General features: G+C 57.5%; 2 protein-coding genes across 3 annotated transcripts; both read right to left on the bottom strand.

Moving 5' to 3' along the window:
• Positions 1–115: 115 nt before the first annotated feature.
• Positions 116–3012, bottom strand: POLR2J (RNA polymerase II subunit J). The gene is made up of 4 exons (XM_062614906.1): positions 2959–3012; positions 2664–2753; positions 1745–1919; positions 116–384 (listed from the first exon to the last, which is right to left on the bottom strand). Exons 1-4 carry the CDS (start codon positions 3009–3011, stop codon positions 349–351), a joined length of 354 nt encoding a protein of 117 aa, XP_062470890.1. The 5' UTR covers position 3012; the 3' UTR covers positions 116–348.
• A 1319-nt stretch (positions 3013–4331) lies between these two features.
• RASA4B (RAS p21 protein activator 4B) lies at positions 4332–14211 on the bottom strand. Of its 2 annotated transcripts, none has more exons than XM_062614893.1 (20): positions 14056–14211; positions 10789–10845; positions 10149–10262; positions 9833–9894; positions 9602–9728; positions 9101–9182; positions 8870–9001; positions 8687–8778; positions 7546–7669; positions 7310–7463; positions 6931–6995; positions 6610–6722; positions 6350–6536; positions 5736–5873; positions 5318–5632; positions 5106–5243; positions 4891–5026; positions 4701–4821; positions 4566–4618; positions 4332–4468 (listed from the first exon to the last, which is right to left on the bottom strand). In XM_062614893.1, exons 1-20 carry the CDS (start codon positions 14118–14120, stop codon positions 4347–4349), a joined length of 2397 nt encoding a protein of 798 aa, XP_062470877.1. In that variant the 5' UTR covers positions 14121–14211; the 3' UTR covers positions 4332–4346. The 2 variants fall into 2 exon arrangements, with proteins under 2 accessions (XP_062470877.1, XP_062470878.1); XM_062614894.1 differs by having other exon boundaries at positions 5106–5240.
• Between the last annotated feature and the right edge of the window lie 1205 nt (positions 14212–15416).

Below are 15416 nucleotides of genomic sequence, written 5' to 3'. Positions count from 1 at the left end.
TCTTGGAAAGGAAAAGCAGAGAGTTCATCCACTGCTGTCTCACAGCAGCGGCTCCTCTGGAAGTGCACTCACACCAACCTCACCAACAGCACAAATATTTGCATTAAGGCTCCAATTGGGAAAGTAGAAATCATTTTAATGCCTTATCCATCAGCTCAGACATGACAGTTCTCCTCTTGGCAAAATATATCACCAAAAAAACAAACTCAAAACACCACTGCTGCTTAAACCTGAGTGGGTTAAGGGGGAAAATATTGGCCATGAATGGGAGTTTGAATCCATGATTCACCTAACAAACAGCCACATGGTTCTGCCTCGGAAGTAGAGCCTGCTCTAAGCAGGGTGATTTTACTCGATTCCTTCCTGTTTGTCTTTAATGGCAACCTGTAAAACACAAACACAAACGCTCAGACAAGAACTGTTACTGGGCTGGAGGTGGTTTAAACATTCCTAAGAGTCTCCTGTGAGACACAGCCCCACCACAAACCAGCAGTGGAAACCTCTACCCCATCCAGAGAAATAATACTTCAAGCAAAACCACACCATATTTAGAGACTTGGTGCACTGTGACCTTGTACCAGCGCATCAGAGAACACAACACAGACATTATCCTAGTCATACCCTCCCTGGTTTTGCTAATAGCCTTTTGGGCAGATTAAGTCTCAAAAATCAGAGGCTAAATAAATACAATGGCACAGCGGAGTAAAGCAATGAAAAGTGGTCCAAAACTTCCTGAAACTGTCACAGAAAACACTTGGAAGGATGGAAAATTGTTTTCTACATTAAGATGACTGAGAGAACCGATGTTGGGCACCTAGGGAGTTACCCCCATCAGATGTGCAAATAACCCTTAAGCACAGCCAGGAGGACAGGAGCCAAATAATCATAGAATCAACCAGGCTGAAAAAGAGCTTTAAGATAACCAAAAAATGATGACCTTAAATCAAGTCCAACAGGTCCCCAGCACTGCCAAGGCCACCACTGCCCCATGGCACTGAGGCCTCATCTCCACGGGGTGTGAACACTTGCAGGGACGGTGACTGCAGCCCTGCCCTGGGCAGCCTGTTCCAATGCCTGAGCACCCTCTGGGGCAGGAATTGTTCCTCAGCTCCATCTAAACCTGCCCTGGGGCAGCTTGAGGCCGTTTCCTCTTGTCCCATCCCTTGTTCCTTGGGAGCAGAGCCCAGCCCCTCCTGGCTCCATCCTCCTATCAGGCACTTGTAGGGACCTCTCTTCTCCAGACTGCGGAACCCAGGACACCCCCCCAGGTCCCTCAGCCGTTCCCCATCACACTTGTGCTCCAGGCCCTGCACCAGCTCCGCTGCCCTTCTCTGGCCCTGCTCCAGCACCTAAATGTCTCTCTTGTGGTGAGGGGCCCAGAGCTGAACACAGGGTTCGAGGTGCAGCATCACCAGTGCCCAGTGCAGGGTGACAATCCCTGCCCTGGCCCACTGACACACTGGTGCCGATACAGGCCAGGATGCTGGTGGCTTCCTGGGCACAAGCTGCTCATGCTCAGCTCCATCAGTCAGCACCCACACATCCTTCCCCACGAACAGTTTCCAGCCACTCTTCCCCTGCCTGTAGCATTGCATGGGGCAATTGTTGCAGCCCAAGTGCAGGACCCAGCCCTTTGCCTTGTGGTGCTGCACGGCAGTGATGAAGCTGTTAACCTAAACTATCAGCAGTACCCCTCCTGTTGTTTCACTCTGAACTGCAAGGAGCTCAAAGGAAACCAACGTACCCTGAACCTCTCCTCCAGGAGGGAGAGCTCGCTGATCAGATCTGTGATGGCATTGGTGAACGCCTCTTGTGGGCTGTAGTCAGGGGTGGTTTGGACACGGATGATGATCTTGTGTTCCAGCGGGTGCGGGACCTTGTACCCTGCAAACAACACTTGGGGGTCCTTCAGTAACTGCCTGGAATGGGAAAGCAGCAATGAACAACCCCACAGCACGAATGTAAGTGCTTTTTTATAGCAAAGAAACATTGAAAAAGATAATTTTCTATTAAAAGATCATAAAAAATGATCATTCTATATCAAAAGATAATAAAAACCCATTGTTTTGTATCAAAAGATCATTGAAAACAATCATTTTGTACCAAAAGATCAATGAAAAAGTTTTATTTCAAAAGATCATTGAAAACGATCCTTTTATATTGAGACCATTGAAAAAATCATTTTCTATTAAAAGACCATAAAAAATTATCATTTTCTATCAACATATCAGAAAAAATGGTTGTTTATATCAAAAGATCATTAACAAAGATCACTTTGTATCAAAAAATCATTGAAAAGCTCATTTTCTTTTCAAAGATCACTGAACAATACAATTTTCTATTAAAATATCATTGAAAATGATCGTTTTCTATTAAGAGACCACTGAAAAGCTCATTTTCTATTAAAAGACCATAAAAAATGATCATTTTATATCAAAATATCATAAAAAATGATCGTTTATATCAAAAGATAATTGAAAAAGATCACTTTGCATCAAAAGATCATTGAAAACATCCTTTTTTTATTAAAAGATCACAGGAAAAAAGTTCATTTTCTGTTAAAACACCACCGAAAAGCTCATTTTCTAGTAAAAGCTCATTGAAAACCAGTGGTTTTGAGGACTTGCCCAACACACCCCCTTCCCCCCCCCTAATTTCCTCACGACTTGATGATGTTCCCCAGCGTGTGGTCCTCCTTGTTGATGGTGAACAGGCAGGCGTTGGGCACCTTCGTGTCCTTGTTGATGGAGATCCTAAAGGGATACACAGGGAAGTATAAGCGCCTCAGGCAGTGGCCCTATAGGGCCTACGGGGCCTATAAGGCCTATGGGGCCGCGGGGATCGGGGGGGGAGGCCCGGGCTCCCCGGAGGGGAGCCCGGGCCTCCCCCCCCGACCCCCGCGGCCCCAAAGCGATGCCGCTGCCCCGGCCACAGCCGCTCCCCGCCTCCTCCGCTCACTTCTTCTCGCCCTCGAAGAGGAGGAAGGACTCGAAGGCCGGAGGCGCGTTCATGCCGCCGCCGCCGCCGCCGCTAGGCCCCGCCTCTTCCGCCCGCTCCCGCTGCGGCGGCAGCGCCCCCAGGCGGGCGGGAGGAGTCGGTGCTATTGGCCCGGCGTGATGATGCAGACCGGCGGCGGTGACGTCGGCGGTGACGTCACGAGCGGAGATGGCGGCAGCAGAGGTGGCGTTAGAAGGGGCAATGGTGGTGTTAGCACTTGACGTTGGTGTCACCACCAATGGCATTGATGTCAGTGGCAATGGCATTGATGTCATCACCTGGCATTGATGTCACTGCCAATGGCACTGATGTCAATGCTTGGCAGTGATGTCACTGCTTGCATTGATGTCACCACCAATGGCATTGATATCACCCCTTGGCATTGGTGTCACCGCTTGGCACTGATGTCACCACCAATGGCATTGATATCACCCCTTGGCATTGGTGTCACCACCAATGGCATTGATGTCATCACCTGGCATTGATGTCACCACCAATGGCACTGATGTCACCACCAATGGCACTGATGTCAATGCTTGGCAGTGATGTCACTGCTTGCATTGATGTCACCACCAATGGCATTGATATCAGCCCTTGGCATTGGTGTCACCGCTTGGCACTGATGTCACCACCAATGGCATTGATATCAGCCCTTGGCATTGGTGTCACCGCTTGGCACTGATGTCACCACCAATGGCATTGATATCAGCCCTTGGCATTGGTGTCACCACCAATGGCATTGATGTCATCACCTGGCATTGATGTCACCACCAATGGCACTGATGTCAATGCTTGGCAGTGATGTCACTGCTTGCATTGATGTCACCACCAATGGCATTGATATCACCCCTTGGCATTGGTGTCACCACCAATGGCATTGATGTCATCGCTTGGCACTGATGTCATCCCCTGGCACTGATGTCACCACCAATGGCACTGGTGTCACCACTAATGGCACTGGTGTCACCACCGCTTACACTGATGTCACCACCAATGGCATTGATGTCAGCACTGGCACTGACATCACCACCAATGCCATCAGCAGCAAAACCATGGGTTGACTCCTCCATCGGCATTCCCCAACTGGTGCCACCACAAAGGACACCAGCGGGGCCACCACTGAGGTCGTCAGTGATGCCTTGAGGAGCACCAACACCCGCGATGCCATCAGGGATGGTCCCAATACGGGCACCACCAGCAGTGACACTGGCAGGGATGTGACCAGTGCCTCCACCAGCCCCATCCGTGTCCCCATCCCCATCCACCACAGAGGGCCGGGACAGGGCTGCAGGGTACAAAGAGCTTTATTGCCACCCCAAGGAGCAGGGACACGGGGTGGGGGGGGTCCCTCATGTCTGCAGCTGCAGCAGGGTGGGCGCAGGGGGGGCCGGGGGCTGTGCCTGGCGGTGGCAGCTCTCCAGCTCCCCCAGAACCCCAAAGAGCTGGCGCAGCCCCTCGGGCAGGGGGGCACCTGCAGGGGGGAGCACAGTGAGACCCTGCACCCCCAACAGCACAGCCCCCAATGCCCAGGGCACATCCCAACCATGGCATCCCCAGCACCACCCTACCTTCTCCTTGAGGACCATTTTGGGTGGCCTCCAGCAGCTCCCAGTACTTTTCCCTAGGGATACAGGGAGGAGAAGGATGGAACCTTAGCATTAGATGGGGGGTTTAAGGGGGGTCCCCCCGGGGTTGGGGCTCACCTGAGGGTGTCCCGCAGCCCCTGGAGGTGATGGAACAGGCGCTGAGCCTCCACCGCGGGGTCCATGGGGTCGCTCCAGTCCTGCAGGGTGACCCCGTGCCGGGTCCGGTCACAGCCCGGCCCTGCGGGGCAGCAGTGTCAGGGTATGGGGGGACCCCACCAGCACCATTGCGGGGGTCCCCTCCTCGTACCCATCCTGTCCCTCTGGTGGCAACAGCTCCACTTGTCCCCGCGGAAGACGCCGGGGTGGTAGGCACGGAGCACACGGGGGTTGTTGCCGCACGCCTTGCGCAGGGCTGACAGCCACTGGTTGAGCTCATTCACGCACTGCAGGGGGTGGTTAGGGGTGAAAAGGGGGGTCCCGTGCTGTGACACCCCCCATGCGCGCCCCCCATCTCCATCCCACCTTGCACTGCAGGTAAGCCGTCTCCTGCTGCCCGCCCGCATCCACGTAAACCACCTGCATGACGTGGGAGCTCCCGAAGCTCTTCTCTTCCACCTTCTCTGCCGCAAGGATGTCGGGCAGGGCGATGGCACCACTCTGCTGATGGAGGGGACACACACAGGGGGTCAGTGCCCTCCCGCTGCCCCCCCCACCGCCCCCCAGGACCCCCCTACCTCGGCTCCAGGGCTCTTGCTGAAGCTGAGGCTCTCCCCAGTGAGGCAGAAGTGGAGCTTCTTGGATGCAGCGCTCAGCAGCGGCCCCTTGCCCCGTGTCTTGTGCACAAAGAGCAGCCCCTCCTTCAGCACCGCGCTGGGGGGGGGCAGCGGCCGCCCCTCACCTTCCTCCTCCTCGTCCTCCATCTCCACCAACCGGGTGATGAAGCCCTTCATCCGGGCGATGCCCTGCTGCAGGGTGGGCAGCAGCGGGGCCAACCACGGCTCCTTGGCCCGCCCGGCTGCTGGCTCCATGTTGCCCACCATCTGGATGGCCTGGAGACCCCCGGGACGGCAGCGTCACCGGCGGCACGCACAGCACTTCCCAATGGGAAGCAGGGCAACAGTACCACCCCCCTCCGTGTGCCCCCCATCCCACCTTGGCCAGCAGCAGCAGCGTGCGGCTGGTGCGAGCATCAGCGTGAGCATCCCGCAGGTGGAACAGCTTAGGGGTCATGATGGCCGGAGAGAAGAAGCGGAGGCAAAGGAAGCTGGTGACGGCCACGAACTTGATGTGCTGCAGCCAACAAGGGTGGGGGGGGGGGGGGGGTCTGTCCCAGCACAGGACAGCCCCGGCAGCGCATGGACCATTGAGGGACATGGAGTCATGGAATGGTTTGGGATGAAGGGACCTTAAAGCTCATCCAGCTCCAGCCCCTGCCATGGACAGGGACACCTTCCACTAGAGCAGCTTGCTCCAAGCCCCATCCAACCTGGCCTTGAACACTGCCAGGGATGGGGCAGCCACAGCTAACCCTGACTTCTTCCTTATATCCAACCTAATCCCCCCATCTCAGTTTGAACCCGTCACCCCTTGTCCTATCATTACAGTCCCTGATGAAGGGCCCCTCCCCAGCACCATTGTAGCCCCCCTTCAGATCCTTGCTATTTGGTCCAGCACAGCCCCACTGTCCCCCTTGTGGGCTGCCCCATGCCCAATAGGGACCCCATCAACCAGAGCTGGGGACTGCCCCTGTTCAACCCCAGCCCAACCTGGTGCTGTGGGAAGCGCTCCCCGACGCGCTGGAAGAGCAGCCGGAACGCAGCACGGATAACGGGGGGACACATGGGAGCCGACCTGACGATGGCATCCAGCAGCTCCTCCAGGTAGGACTGGAGGTGCTGGCGGCCCTGCTCGATCACTTCGCCCTCCGTCTGCACCCGGTGCAGCCCCGAGCACCTGCGGGCACCGCCATTGTCACCACCCCATGGCCAGGGTCCCCCCCTGCCCCATGGCCCCATGCACCCCTTACCCAACATCTTTGGTCTCCACCTTGCCGGGGTCCAGCTCCACGTGCTTCTTCTCCTCGAACACGCGGTTGATGGTGGGGCCCAGCACAGCGTGCAGGTACGGCAGCCCCGTCACCTGCAGAGGGACCACGCAGGGATGCTAATGGGGGGCACGGCCACAGGTTTGGCACCACCACCTCCACAGTCCCTGGTAAGGGTGAGCCAGGGGATGATCTCCAACCTCCCATGCAGAGAACAGGCACAGCCCCACCAGCCCTCCCAGCAGCACTGGGAGCTGGCCCCAGTGGGGACAGCCCAGAGCCAGGTTTCAGGCACTGTGGCACCTTGAGGAAGGACTCCATCGACTTGGAAGCCAGGGAGTTGCTCCGGAACAAAGTGTTGGGCTCGCCTGCAAAACAGGAGAGGGTCTGCGGCCTGGGGGACAGCCACAGGTCACCCCCCAAGGCAGCTACAACATGGGGTTACTTCTATGGGCTGCGCCTTCCAGCCCCAGCCGTTTCCATGGGGATTCCCTAACCCCAGACCACTTGCTCCTCCACCAACCTCAGCCCAGGAGCTGCTTGGGATGGACCCAAGGGATGCCCCCCCCCACCCCGGAGTACATGAACCTCAACCAGCACCCCCAAAAATCACCACGCTGAGGTTTTGCAGCCCCAGGAGATGGTTGGAAGCCTCAAGATCCGCTTCCTGCTCCCGCCTTACAGGGCTTGGCCAGCTCCAACTCGAAGAGCAGGTCCAGGAGCTCCTTGGCCAGCCCTTGGCCCAGGAAGAGTTTGACCAAGCTGACGGCGACCTCCTGCCGGCACTCGGCTGTGGTGGTTTCATCCAGGAGGGTGACCAGATGCACTTGGCCATCCTGGTGGGGACAGGCACCGCGATGCCATGGGCAGGGGCACACCGGAGCTGGGGGACACCGGGTGCTTTGCGTGGACCCTCACCTGGAGCCCCGACTTCACCTCCTGGCACAGGAGCTGGACCAGCGGCCGGTAGCAGTGCGAGGGCAGCACCGTCTCATCCCGCAGCCTCACCTGCAGCTGCAGCGAGCCCAGGCTGCCTCGGCGCCTGCGGGGGCACGGGGTGGAGGGAGGGATGGGCAGGTAGGTAGGTAAATACATAGGTAGGTGGGTAGATAGACAGGTGGGTAAATGGGTAGATACATAGGTAGGTGGGTGGGTAGATGGGTAGGTGGGTAGATAGGTGGGTGGGTGGGTAGATAGGTGGGTAGATGGGTAGATAGATAGGTGGGTAGATGGGTAGGTGGGTAGATAGGTGGGTAGATGGGTAGATACATAGGTGGGTAGACGGGTAGATGGGTAGATAGGTGGGTAGGTGGGTAGATGGGTAGGTGGGTAGATGGGTGGGTAGATGGGTAGGTGGGCAGATAGGTGCGTAGATAGGTGGGTAGATGGGTAGATACATAGATAGGTGGGTAGATGGGTAGATACATAGATAGGTGGGTAGATGGGTAGATAGATAGGTGGGTAGATGGGTAGATACATAGATAGGTGGGTAGATGGGTAGATACATAAATAGGTGGGTGGGTAGACGGGTGGGTAGATGGGTGGGTGGGTAGACGGGTAGGTGAATAGACGGGTAGGTGAGTAGATGGGTAGGTGAGTAGATGGGTAGATGGATGGGTAGATGGGTAGATAGGTGGGTAGATACATAGATAGGTGGGTGGGTAGATGGGTAGATAGATAGGTGGGTGGGTAGATACATAAGTGTAGATTGGTAGATAGATAGGTGAGTAGGTGGGTAGATAGATAGGTGGGTGGGTAGATATATAAGTGTAGATTGGTAGATAGATAGATAGGTGAGTAGGTGGGTAGATGGACAGGTGGGTAGGTAGATAGATACAAAGGTAGCTGGGTAGGTAGGCAGGCTGAAGTACTTCACCAAGCAGGACATGGCCCAACAGCCCAGGGCACACAGGTGGGGCTGCCCTGCACTTGCCCCCATCCCAGACCACAGCACACCCAGGAGCTGCCCTCCAAAGCGATGCTGCTGCCCAGAACAGCCCCTCCTCACCCCCCCCCCACGGCACCGGGAGCACCCCAGCACCCCTGTGCCCACACTCACCCGTCCTCCCTCGCCTTGGACGCATCCGGCCGCAGCCTGAACCAGCCTTCATCCTGCCCGGCCTCCGCCAGCCCCTGCACCCCGAACACCACCTGCAGCAGCACCCGCAGCTCTGAGCGCACGCACGGGGCAGGGATGGGTCCCTGTCACTGGGTGGGCAGCAGGGATGGGCTCAGAGCTCACCTTGCCCAGGAAGTCGTTCTTGCCCACCAGGTCCCAGTCCCACACCTCCACGCACAGCTTCTCCCCGGTGGGCTCGGCCAGCTCGAACTCGAAGGTCTCGTTCCAGCGCGGGTAGCAGGACCTCTTCACCACCTGCAAAGGCAATGGCTTCATCCCCATCCCCATCCAACAACCCTCGGGAACGCTGGGGCTTCCCAGTGGGATGGTTTTGCCAGCTGAAGTTGTACTCACCGTGCTCTCCTGTGTCTTCCCGTTGTAGCGCAAGCGGACAAAGGGGTCAGAGGCACCATTCCGGTCCTTCCTGGCCAAATCCCTGCCGAGAAGAGGGGGAATTTACCAGCAACTTCACTATGGGCACCCACTGTCCTCCTCGGTTCCCCAGCATCAAGAGGCAATGGAACGGGTTGCCCAAAGAAGCTGTGGCTGCCCCATCCCTGGCATGTTGGACACAGGGGCTTGGAGCAAGCTGCTCTAGTGGAAGGTGTCCCTGCCTGTGGCAGGGGTTGGAGCTGGATGAGCTTTAAGGTCCCTTCCAACCCAAACCATTCCATGATTCTATCTGCAGATGCACACCCTACAGATGAGGTGGATCCTGCCCCAGGGTCCCCATTGGGTAGAGGATGCTCTGCACCCAAGGGCGGGTACCTGAGAACACCCTGATTCCAATGGGGAAACCAAGTCACGGACACATCCCCACTGCACACACGGGCCCTGTCCCCGTCCCCTCCTCACCTGGCCTCCAGCACAGCGCAGCGCAGCCGCCGGCCCGGGCCCCCCACCACCTCCACCCGCAGGTGGATCTCCCCCTGCACCTCCTCATCGGGGTCCACCTCGCTGAGGCTCATCCAGCCGCTGTATCCTGCGGGAAAGGGGGACCCTCATGGGGGACCACTGAGGGGACCCTGCGGTCCTGCTCATCACAGGGGTGGGAAATGGGTCCCTACTGATCCCCCATCACCTTACCCTTGGGGTGCTCCGCCAGCATGTCCCGGGTGATGCAGACCTTCCCGATAACATCATCGCGGCTAGAGAACCAAAGCCAGGAGCAGGACATGGTGTGGGATCAGGAATGGAATGGAATGGAGACACCACAGTGAGTCTGTCCCCATGGAGCACCTCTGCCACCCTTTGCTGCCAGCTGTGAAAACAACTTCACCCCTTTGCGTCCCAAAGCCCAAGCCAGCATGGCCGGGTGTGGATTCTCTGGTGTCTACAATGGGGTTGAGCACGCAGGCAGGCAGCCAAAGCCACCAACGTCCCACAGCCAACCTGCCCTTACCTGAGTGCATCCTCATCCATGACGTAGATGGAGATGCTGTGAAAGGTGGGCTGGAGGTGCACCTCGTATTCCTCCCCCCAGAACGGGGACAGCGTCTTCCACACCGTGGCAGTCCTGTGGGGCAGGTGGCACCACTGATGGAGGGGATGGGGGTTCCTCACTGAGGTGTCCCCCACTTCCCCAGCCCTATGAGCTGCCCAGGACACAGAGCTGGGGGCAGCACCCACAGATCTGAACCCTCAGGTGGGGCAGGGGATGGCTCCCTGTCACTGTTCTGTGGCTGTGGGCTGGCATGACATGGGACAAGGCTGTGAGCTGTGTCTGGGGTTAATTCATAGACTCATAGAATCATTTAGAGGAAAAGACCTCTAAGATCATCAAGTCCAACTGTGAACCCAGCACTGCCAAGTTCACCACTAAACCATGCCCTTAAGCACCACATCTGTATTGAGGAATAATAGTAATCAGTTATATTATTATAATACTAATATTAATAATAATATAATAGTAATAAAATATAATAATAGTCATCATGATGATGATGATAATAATAGGCCTGCAGCAGGGTGGCTGGAAGAACCCACAGGAGCAGTGTGTGCCAGCCCATCTGAGGACCAGTCAGGGCCATGGAGCCACTCACCTGATGATGGCCTCATCATCGATCTTCACGATGCAGTACGGGTCACTGCTCCCTGTGCTGGAAGGACAGGGCATGGCTCTGTCAGGGCCACCAGCCACGGCCCTGGCCCCGGCCCCACACCCCAACCCCATGGGGCTTGCATGGTGATGGACAACCAAAGCCTTCAGCCCTTGCAAACCACCCTGCAGATAGATGGGGGGCCTCACAAGTGCCCCTTGCAGGGACTGTGGGGTGATGGGGTACAGAGGCACCCCAAAGGCAAAGGCTTCAGCAGGTGGATTTGGCCAGAGCTGTAGCACGTGGTGACCCTGCTTTGCTCCCAGCCCATAGAACACATCCCTGAGCGTGTCCGGCCACCACATCCCGCTGGCAGCCAGCAGAGGCTTTCCTCTGCCAGACGGGAAGGCCAAGAACAAACAAACCCACCCTTTCCCCGAAGCGGCTCCAGAAACCCGCAGCCCCATTGAACACACTTGGAGAGAGGCCACGGCAGCCCCAGGTTACACCCGGAACCCTGACACCTCTGTAAGGATGAGGACATCCCCAGGGATGCAGAGGGTGCGAAGGGCAGGCAGCGTGTGCTGTTGGCAGCCACCACGATGCTCTGACCCCACTTCCTCCCTGGGGACATCATGAACCATCGCTCCTGAGCGCTGCTGCTGAAAGAGAAATCACTGCTTTACAGCTTATTGCCCCAGAGCATCAGAAACGAGGTGACTGGGCTGCAGGCAGGGACCGCAAGCACAGGGTGATGTCCCCATCCCAAAACCAGGGAGGCTGAGAGCCAACTGCTGGGGGGGGGGGGGGGGGGAATTAAAGGAATTTAAGGTATTGAAAGGGTTTGGGGTGCTTTGTGCCCTCCCACACACGGGTGCAGGGAGGTTCTTTGTGCTGTGCATCCCGGGTACCACACTAGCATCTCCATCCCCAGGCAGCTCCATCATCTTGGTCCACGCATGATGCAGGCAGGTTGCCAAGAGCAGCTCTGCTCCAGCCACCCTCTGCAGAGGATTTTAATGACAGCAGGGGATGAGGCGTCATTAACTCGAGCCTGTCGCTGACATTTCCTGCCTTATGCAAACCATGGGGCGGGCAAGGAGCAGGCAGGCAGAAAGGGAACATCTGCCTGCCCGAGCCTTGCCCAGCAACACAGGGCAGGCTTCAGATGGGAGCTGCTTGATGCTGACAGCAGGAAAGCCTTGTCCCTAACACGGGGGTGTTCCAGCACATGGGCTGCTCCATGTCGTGTGGGACCGGGGGTGCCATGAGCCATGTGGAAAGGGGAAGGCTGGGCTTTAAAAAGAGGAAATGAAGATTGAAGTTTAAAGCTTCACAGTACAGTATGAATAAGGGGGGGAAGGGAAGAAACGTGTGTGTGATCCCCGCTGTCATCCACCCCAGCACTGGGGGCTGAGGATTGAATCTGTGATTAAGCATCCACTGGTGCAGTGGTGCTGCTTTGTCCGGCCCTTGGGAATGGGGGGCAATAAAATACAATCAGATCGGGTTATTTCCCTTGCTTTCCTGCAACGGAGATGCAGGGAAAGGATTGTGAAGCACTCAGCTGGGAGGGAGCTGATGCTCCCACTGCATCCTGAGGGGGACGACACAGGGGTAGAAGGCACCCAGGGCTGAGCAGGAGCTGCTGTAGCTCTTCCCTCCTGCCTAGATTCTGGCACTGGAGTTTGGCAGCAGCAGGAGCAGGTTTCCTGCCTCTTTATGGGCAGTTTCATGGTTTCATGGCTGCACGGCACAGGCCAGGCGCTGGCGTGGAACGCAAAACCAACCAGCAGCCCTTTGGTAGCAGGGGGAGATGGGAGACCCATGGGCACAGCCAGCGGGGAGCGTGGCACTGAGCCCCACCGCAGTCTCAGGGATGCTGCTGGTGGTGGTGGCACAGCTCCTTGGAGCAGGGACAGTCACAAATCACAGCAACAGCACCCAAATCCTGCCCTTGTGGCTCCCTGTGCTGAACCCTGCAGGAGCTGGGGGGGTGCCCCACAAGGGTTTGGGGGTGCCCCATGACCCACGGGAGCTTCCGACCTGCAAACACGCGCAGAGGGATTCCCGCTGGGAAAGCAGCGGTGATCCCAAAGGCGGTGCCAGGACGGAGCCAAGGAACCGGCTCCCATCGGCGGGGAGGGGGACGGCGGCCAAGGTCAGGCGGCAGCGGGTGATCCTGCCCGGATCCGGCGCTCGGGTTTCCCTCTCCCTGCCCAAAGCCACGTCCCAGAGGCACCGGTCCGGAAAGCTCCGCTCAGGGCGTTATTGCACAGCGGCAACAGGCTCCTAAACCCCATAACGCCCTCTAAAGCGGAGCCTGCCCGCAGGGAGCTGCGCCAAAGGGATTTAAAAACCAGGCTCTGACACACGGGATTTAAAAAAAGAAAGGAAATAAAACAAAAGTCATGTTTCGTTCCTTGTTTATCCTCTTTTTCCATGACGGCTGCAGGGATTTTTGCTGCTTTTCCGGGAGCCCTGAACCCTGCCCGGCTGCTGAGTGCTCCTCAACAGCCTCCTGTTGTCTTGATCTGCCCCTCAATCCCACCCCAACACTGTGCCCACATCCTACCACATAAGGGTCAGAGTGATGAGGATAATGCTGGGATACGTGGAGGGAAAGCCGGACCCAAGGGGCTGCCAGCAGATCCCCCCCCGGACCACAGCCAGGCTTCAGCCAGGGGGAGGAATGGAGCCAGGGTCCTCCCAGCTCCTTTTGGGGTCCCTGCAAAGGACTCAACTGCAGGTAGTGGGGTGCGTGGTGGGGACAGCCCTGCCCCAGGGCAGCACAAGGGGAGCCCCCCAAAGAGGCAGTACTGCTTGGGACACCACACACAGCACTGGGTGCTCCTGGGAAGGGACCTCAAAGCCACCCCAGAGGGCACCTCCAAATCAGGGGGGATATCACAGCGCTCCTGAAGTGCCCCAAAGCACTGCTGGGGGCACACAAAGCTATCCTAGGCAGAGCCCCCAATGCAAAGCAGCCCCAAAGCCACCCCGAGGAGAAACCCCATTGCTGTGTGAACACCCCAAAGCCATCCTAGAGACCCCCCAGAGCACAATCACTGCTGTGGGGACCCGCAGCCATTCTGAAGAAGCCCCCAAAGCAGGGGGGACCCCACAAAGCCACCCTGGGGGAGGGGGGAACCCCGATGCACTGCTGGGGGGCAACTCTGAGGGCGCTCCCAAAGCACAGGGACCTGTTGCGGGGACGCCCCGCGGCAGGAGGGGTCCCTCCAGGGCATGCTCCCCCCCAGAGGCACTCACATGTCCTTAGCGGGCAGGTTCTTGCCCTCCACGATGCGGATGGAGAGCGCGCTGCGCCGGGCCATGGCGGGCGGGCAGCGGAGCGCGACTGAGCCGAGCGCAGCCTCGAACCCGCGGCTCCCCCAGCCCCTCGCCCATGTGCGGGCCGGCGCAGCCGGCAGCCAATCAGAGTGCGGGGCGGGATAAGGGGCGTGGCTCAACGAGTACCCCCCCGTCCCGATTGGGAGTGAGTGGGGATAATGGGCGTGGCTTCGGTGTTGTGGGCGGGGCTTGACAGGGGGGGTTCCCGCGCTGTGCCGGGGTCCCCCCGCAGCCCCTCGGTCCCGCTCAGCCCTCGGGCACCGGCCGGTGCAGCCCCGGGGGCTCAGCCCGGAGCCCCCCTCGGGCCGGGAGTTAAGGACGGCCCCACACTGGGTTCCTGCTGCCCCCCGCACCCAATGAACCCGGGGCTGCACCCCCCGGCCGCTCCCCGTGCCCCAAACCCACCTTGTTCTGGCTTTTGACCCTTTCTTATTTATTTAATCCCTGGCCCTCCGTGCCCCCCTCCCAACGGCTGCAGCACCCCCGGAGGAGCTGGTGGCATTTCGGGGGTACTGGTGCCATCGATAGAGAAGGGGAGGTGGGGAACCCCATCTGCAAGACCAGCGCTGGGACTCAGCGCCGTGCTGGCGGACACCGCTGGTCCTTGGCATTTATGCCTGAACACCGCAGTGACACCATAGGGACACCACGGGGACGCTACAGGGACACGATGGGGACGCGCTGCCCCGTGCTGCGGCGCTGCTCCTCTGCTTCCCCCGCACGTGGAACAAGGGACAAGGACCCCTGCCGCCATCGCTCACATCTCCCCCCGGGTGCCAGGGCCACATGTCAGGGCCACATGTACCACCTCCAGCAGGATGAGACATCTAGTGCTGAGGACAAGCAGGGCAGAGAACCGACTTTGACTCAGGGTGGGTGTGCATATACATATACACATCACATACATATACACATACACATCACATACATATACACATACACATACATATACACATACACATACATATACACATCACATACATATACACATCACATACATATACACATACACATACATATACACATCACATACATATACACATCACATACATATGCACACAACATACATATACACATCACACACGTATACACATCACACATATACACATCACACACACATACACATCACACACATACACACATCACACACATACACATCACACACACATACACATCACACACATACACACATCACACACCTATACACAGCACATACATATACACATACACATACACATCACATACATATGCGCACAACATACATATACACATCACACACA

This window comes from Pezoporus occidentalis, unplaced genomic scaffold (genome assembly GCF_034315485.1).
Source record: "Pezoporus occidentalis ecotype Australia unplaced genomic scaffold, CSIRO_AGI_Poc_V1 ctg179, whole genome shotgun sequence".
Classification (NCBI taxonomy): domain Eukaryota; kingdom Metazoa; phylum Chordata; class Aves; order Psittaciformes; family Psittacidae; genus Pezoporus; species Pezoporus occidentalis.
The sequence above is the reverse complement of the archived record's forward strand: the minus strand, read 5'-3'. Positions and strand labels throughout refer to the sequence as shown.

Excerpts from the sequence above, each read along its gene's own strand:
- POLR2J (XM_062614906.1), bottom strand. The coding sequence starts at position 3,011 with ATGAACGCGCCTCCGGCCTTCGAGTCCTTCCTCCTCTTCGAGGGCGAG. Across the intron at positions 2,754-2,958 it reads CTCTTCGAGGGCGAGAAGAA|GATCTCCATCAACAAGGACA; the intron begins GTGAGCGGAGGA and ends GTATCCCTTTAG. Across the intron at positions 385-1,744 it reads TCCTGGAGGAGAGGTTCAGG|GTTGCCATTAAAGACAAACA; the intron begins GTACGTTGGTTT and ends TGTGTTTTACAG.
- RASA4B (XM_062614893.1), bottom strand. The coding sequence starts at position 14,120 with ATGGCCCGGCGCAGCGCGCTCTCCATCCGCATCGTGGAGGGCAAGAAC. Across the intron at positions 10,846-14,055 it reads AACCTGCCCGCTAAGGACAT|CACAGGGAGCAGTGACCCGT; the intron begins GTGAGTGCCTCT and ends CTGTCCTTCCAG. Across the intron at positions 5,874-6,349 it reads AGCGCTTCCCACAGCACCAG|CACATCAAGTTCGTGGCCGT; the intron begins GTTGGGCTGGGG and ends TGTTGGCTGCAG.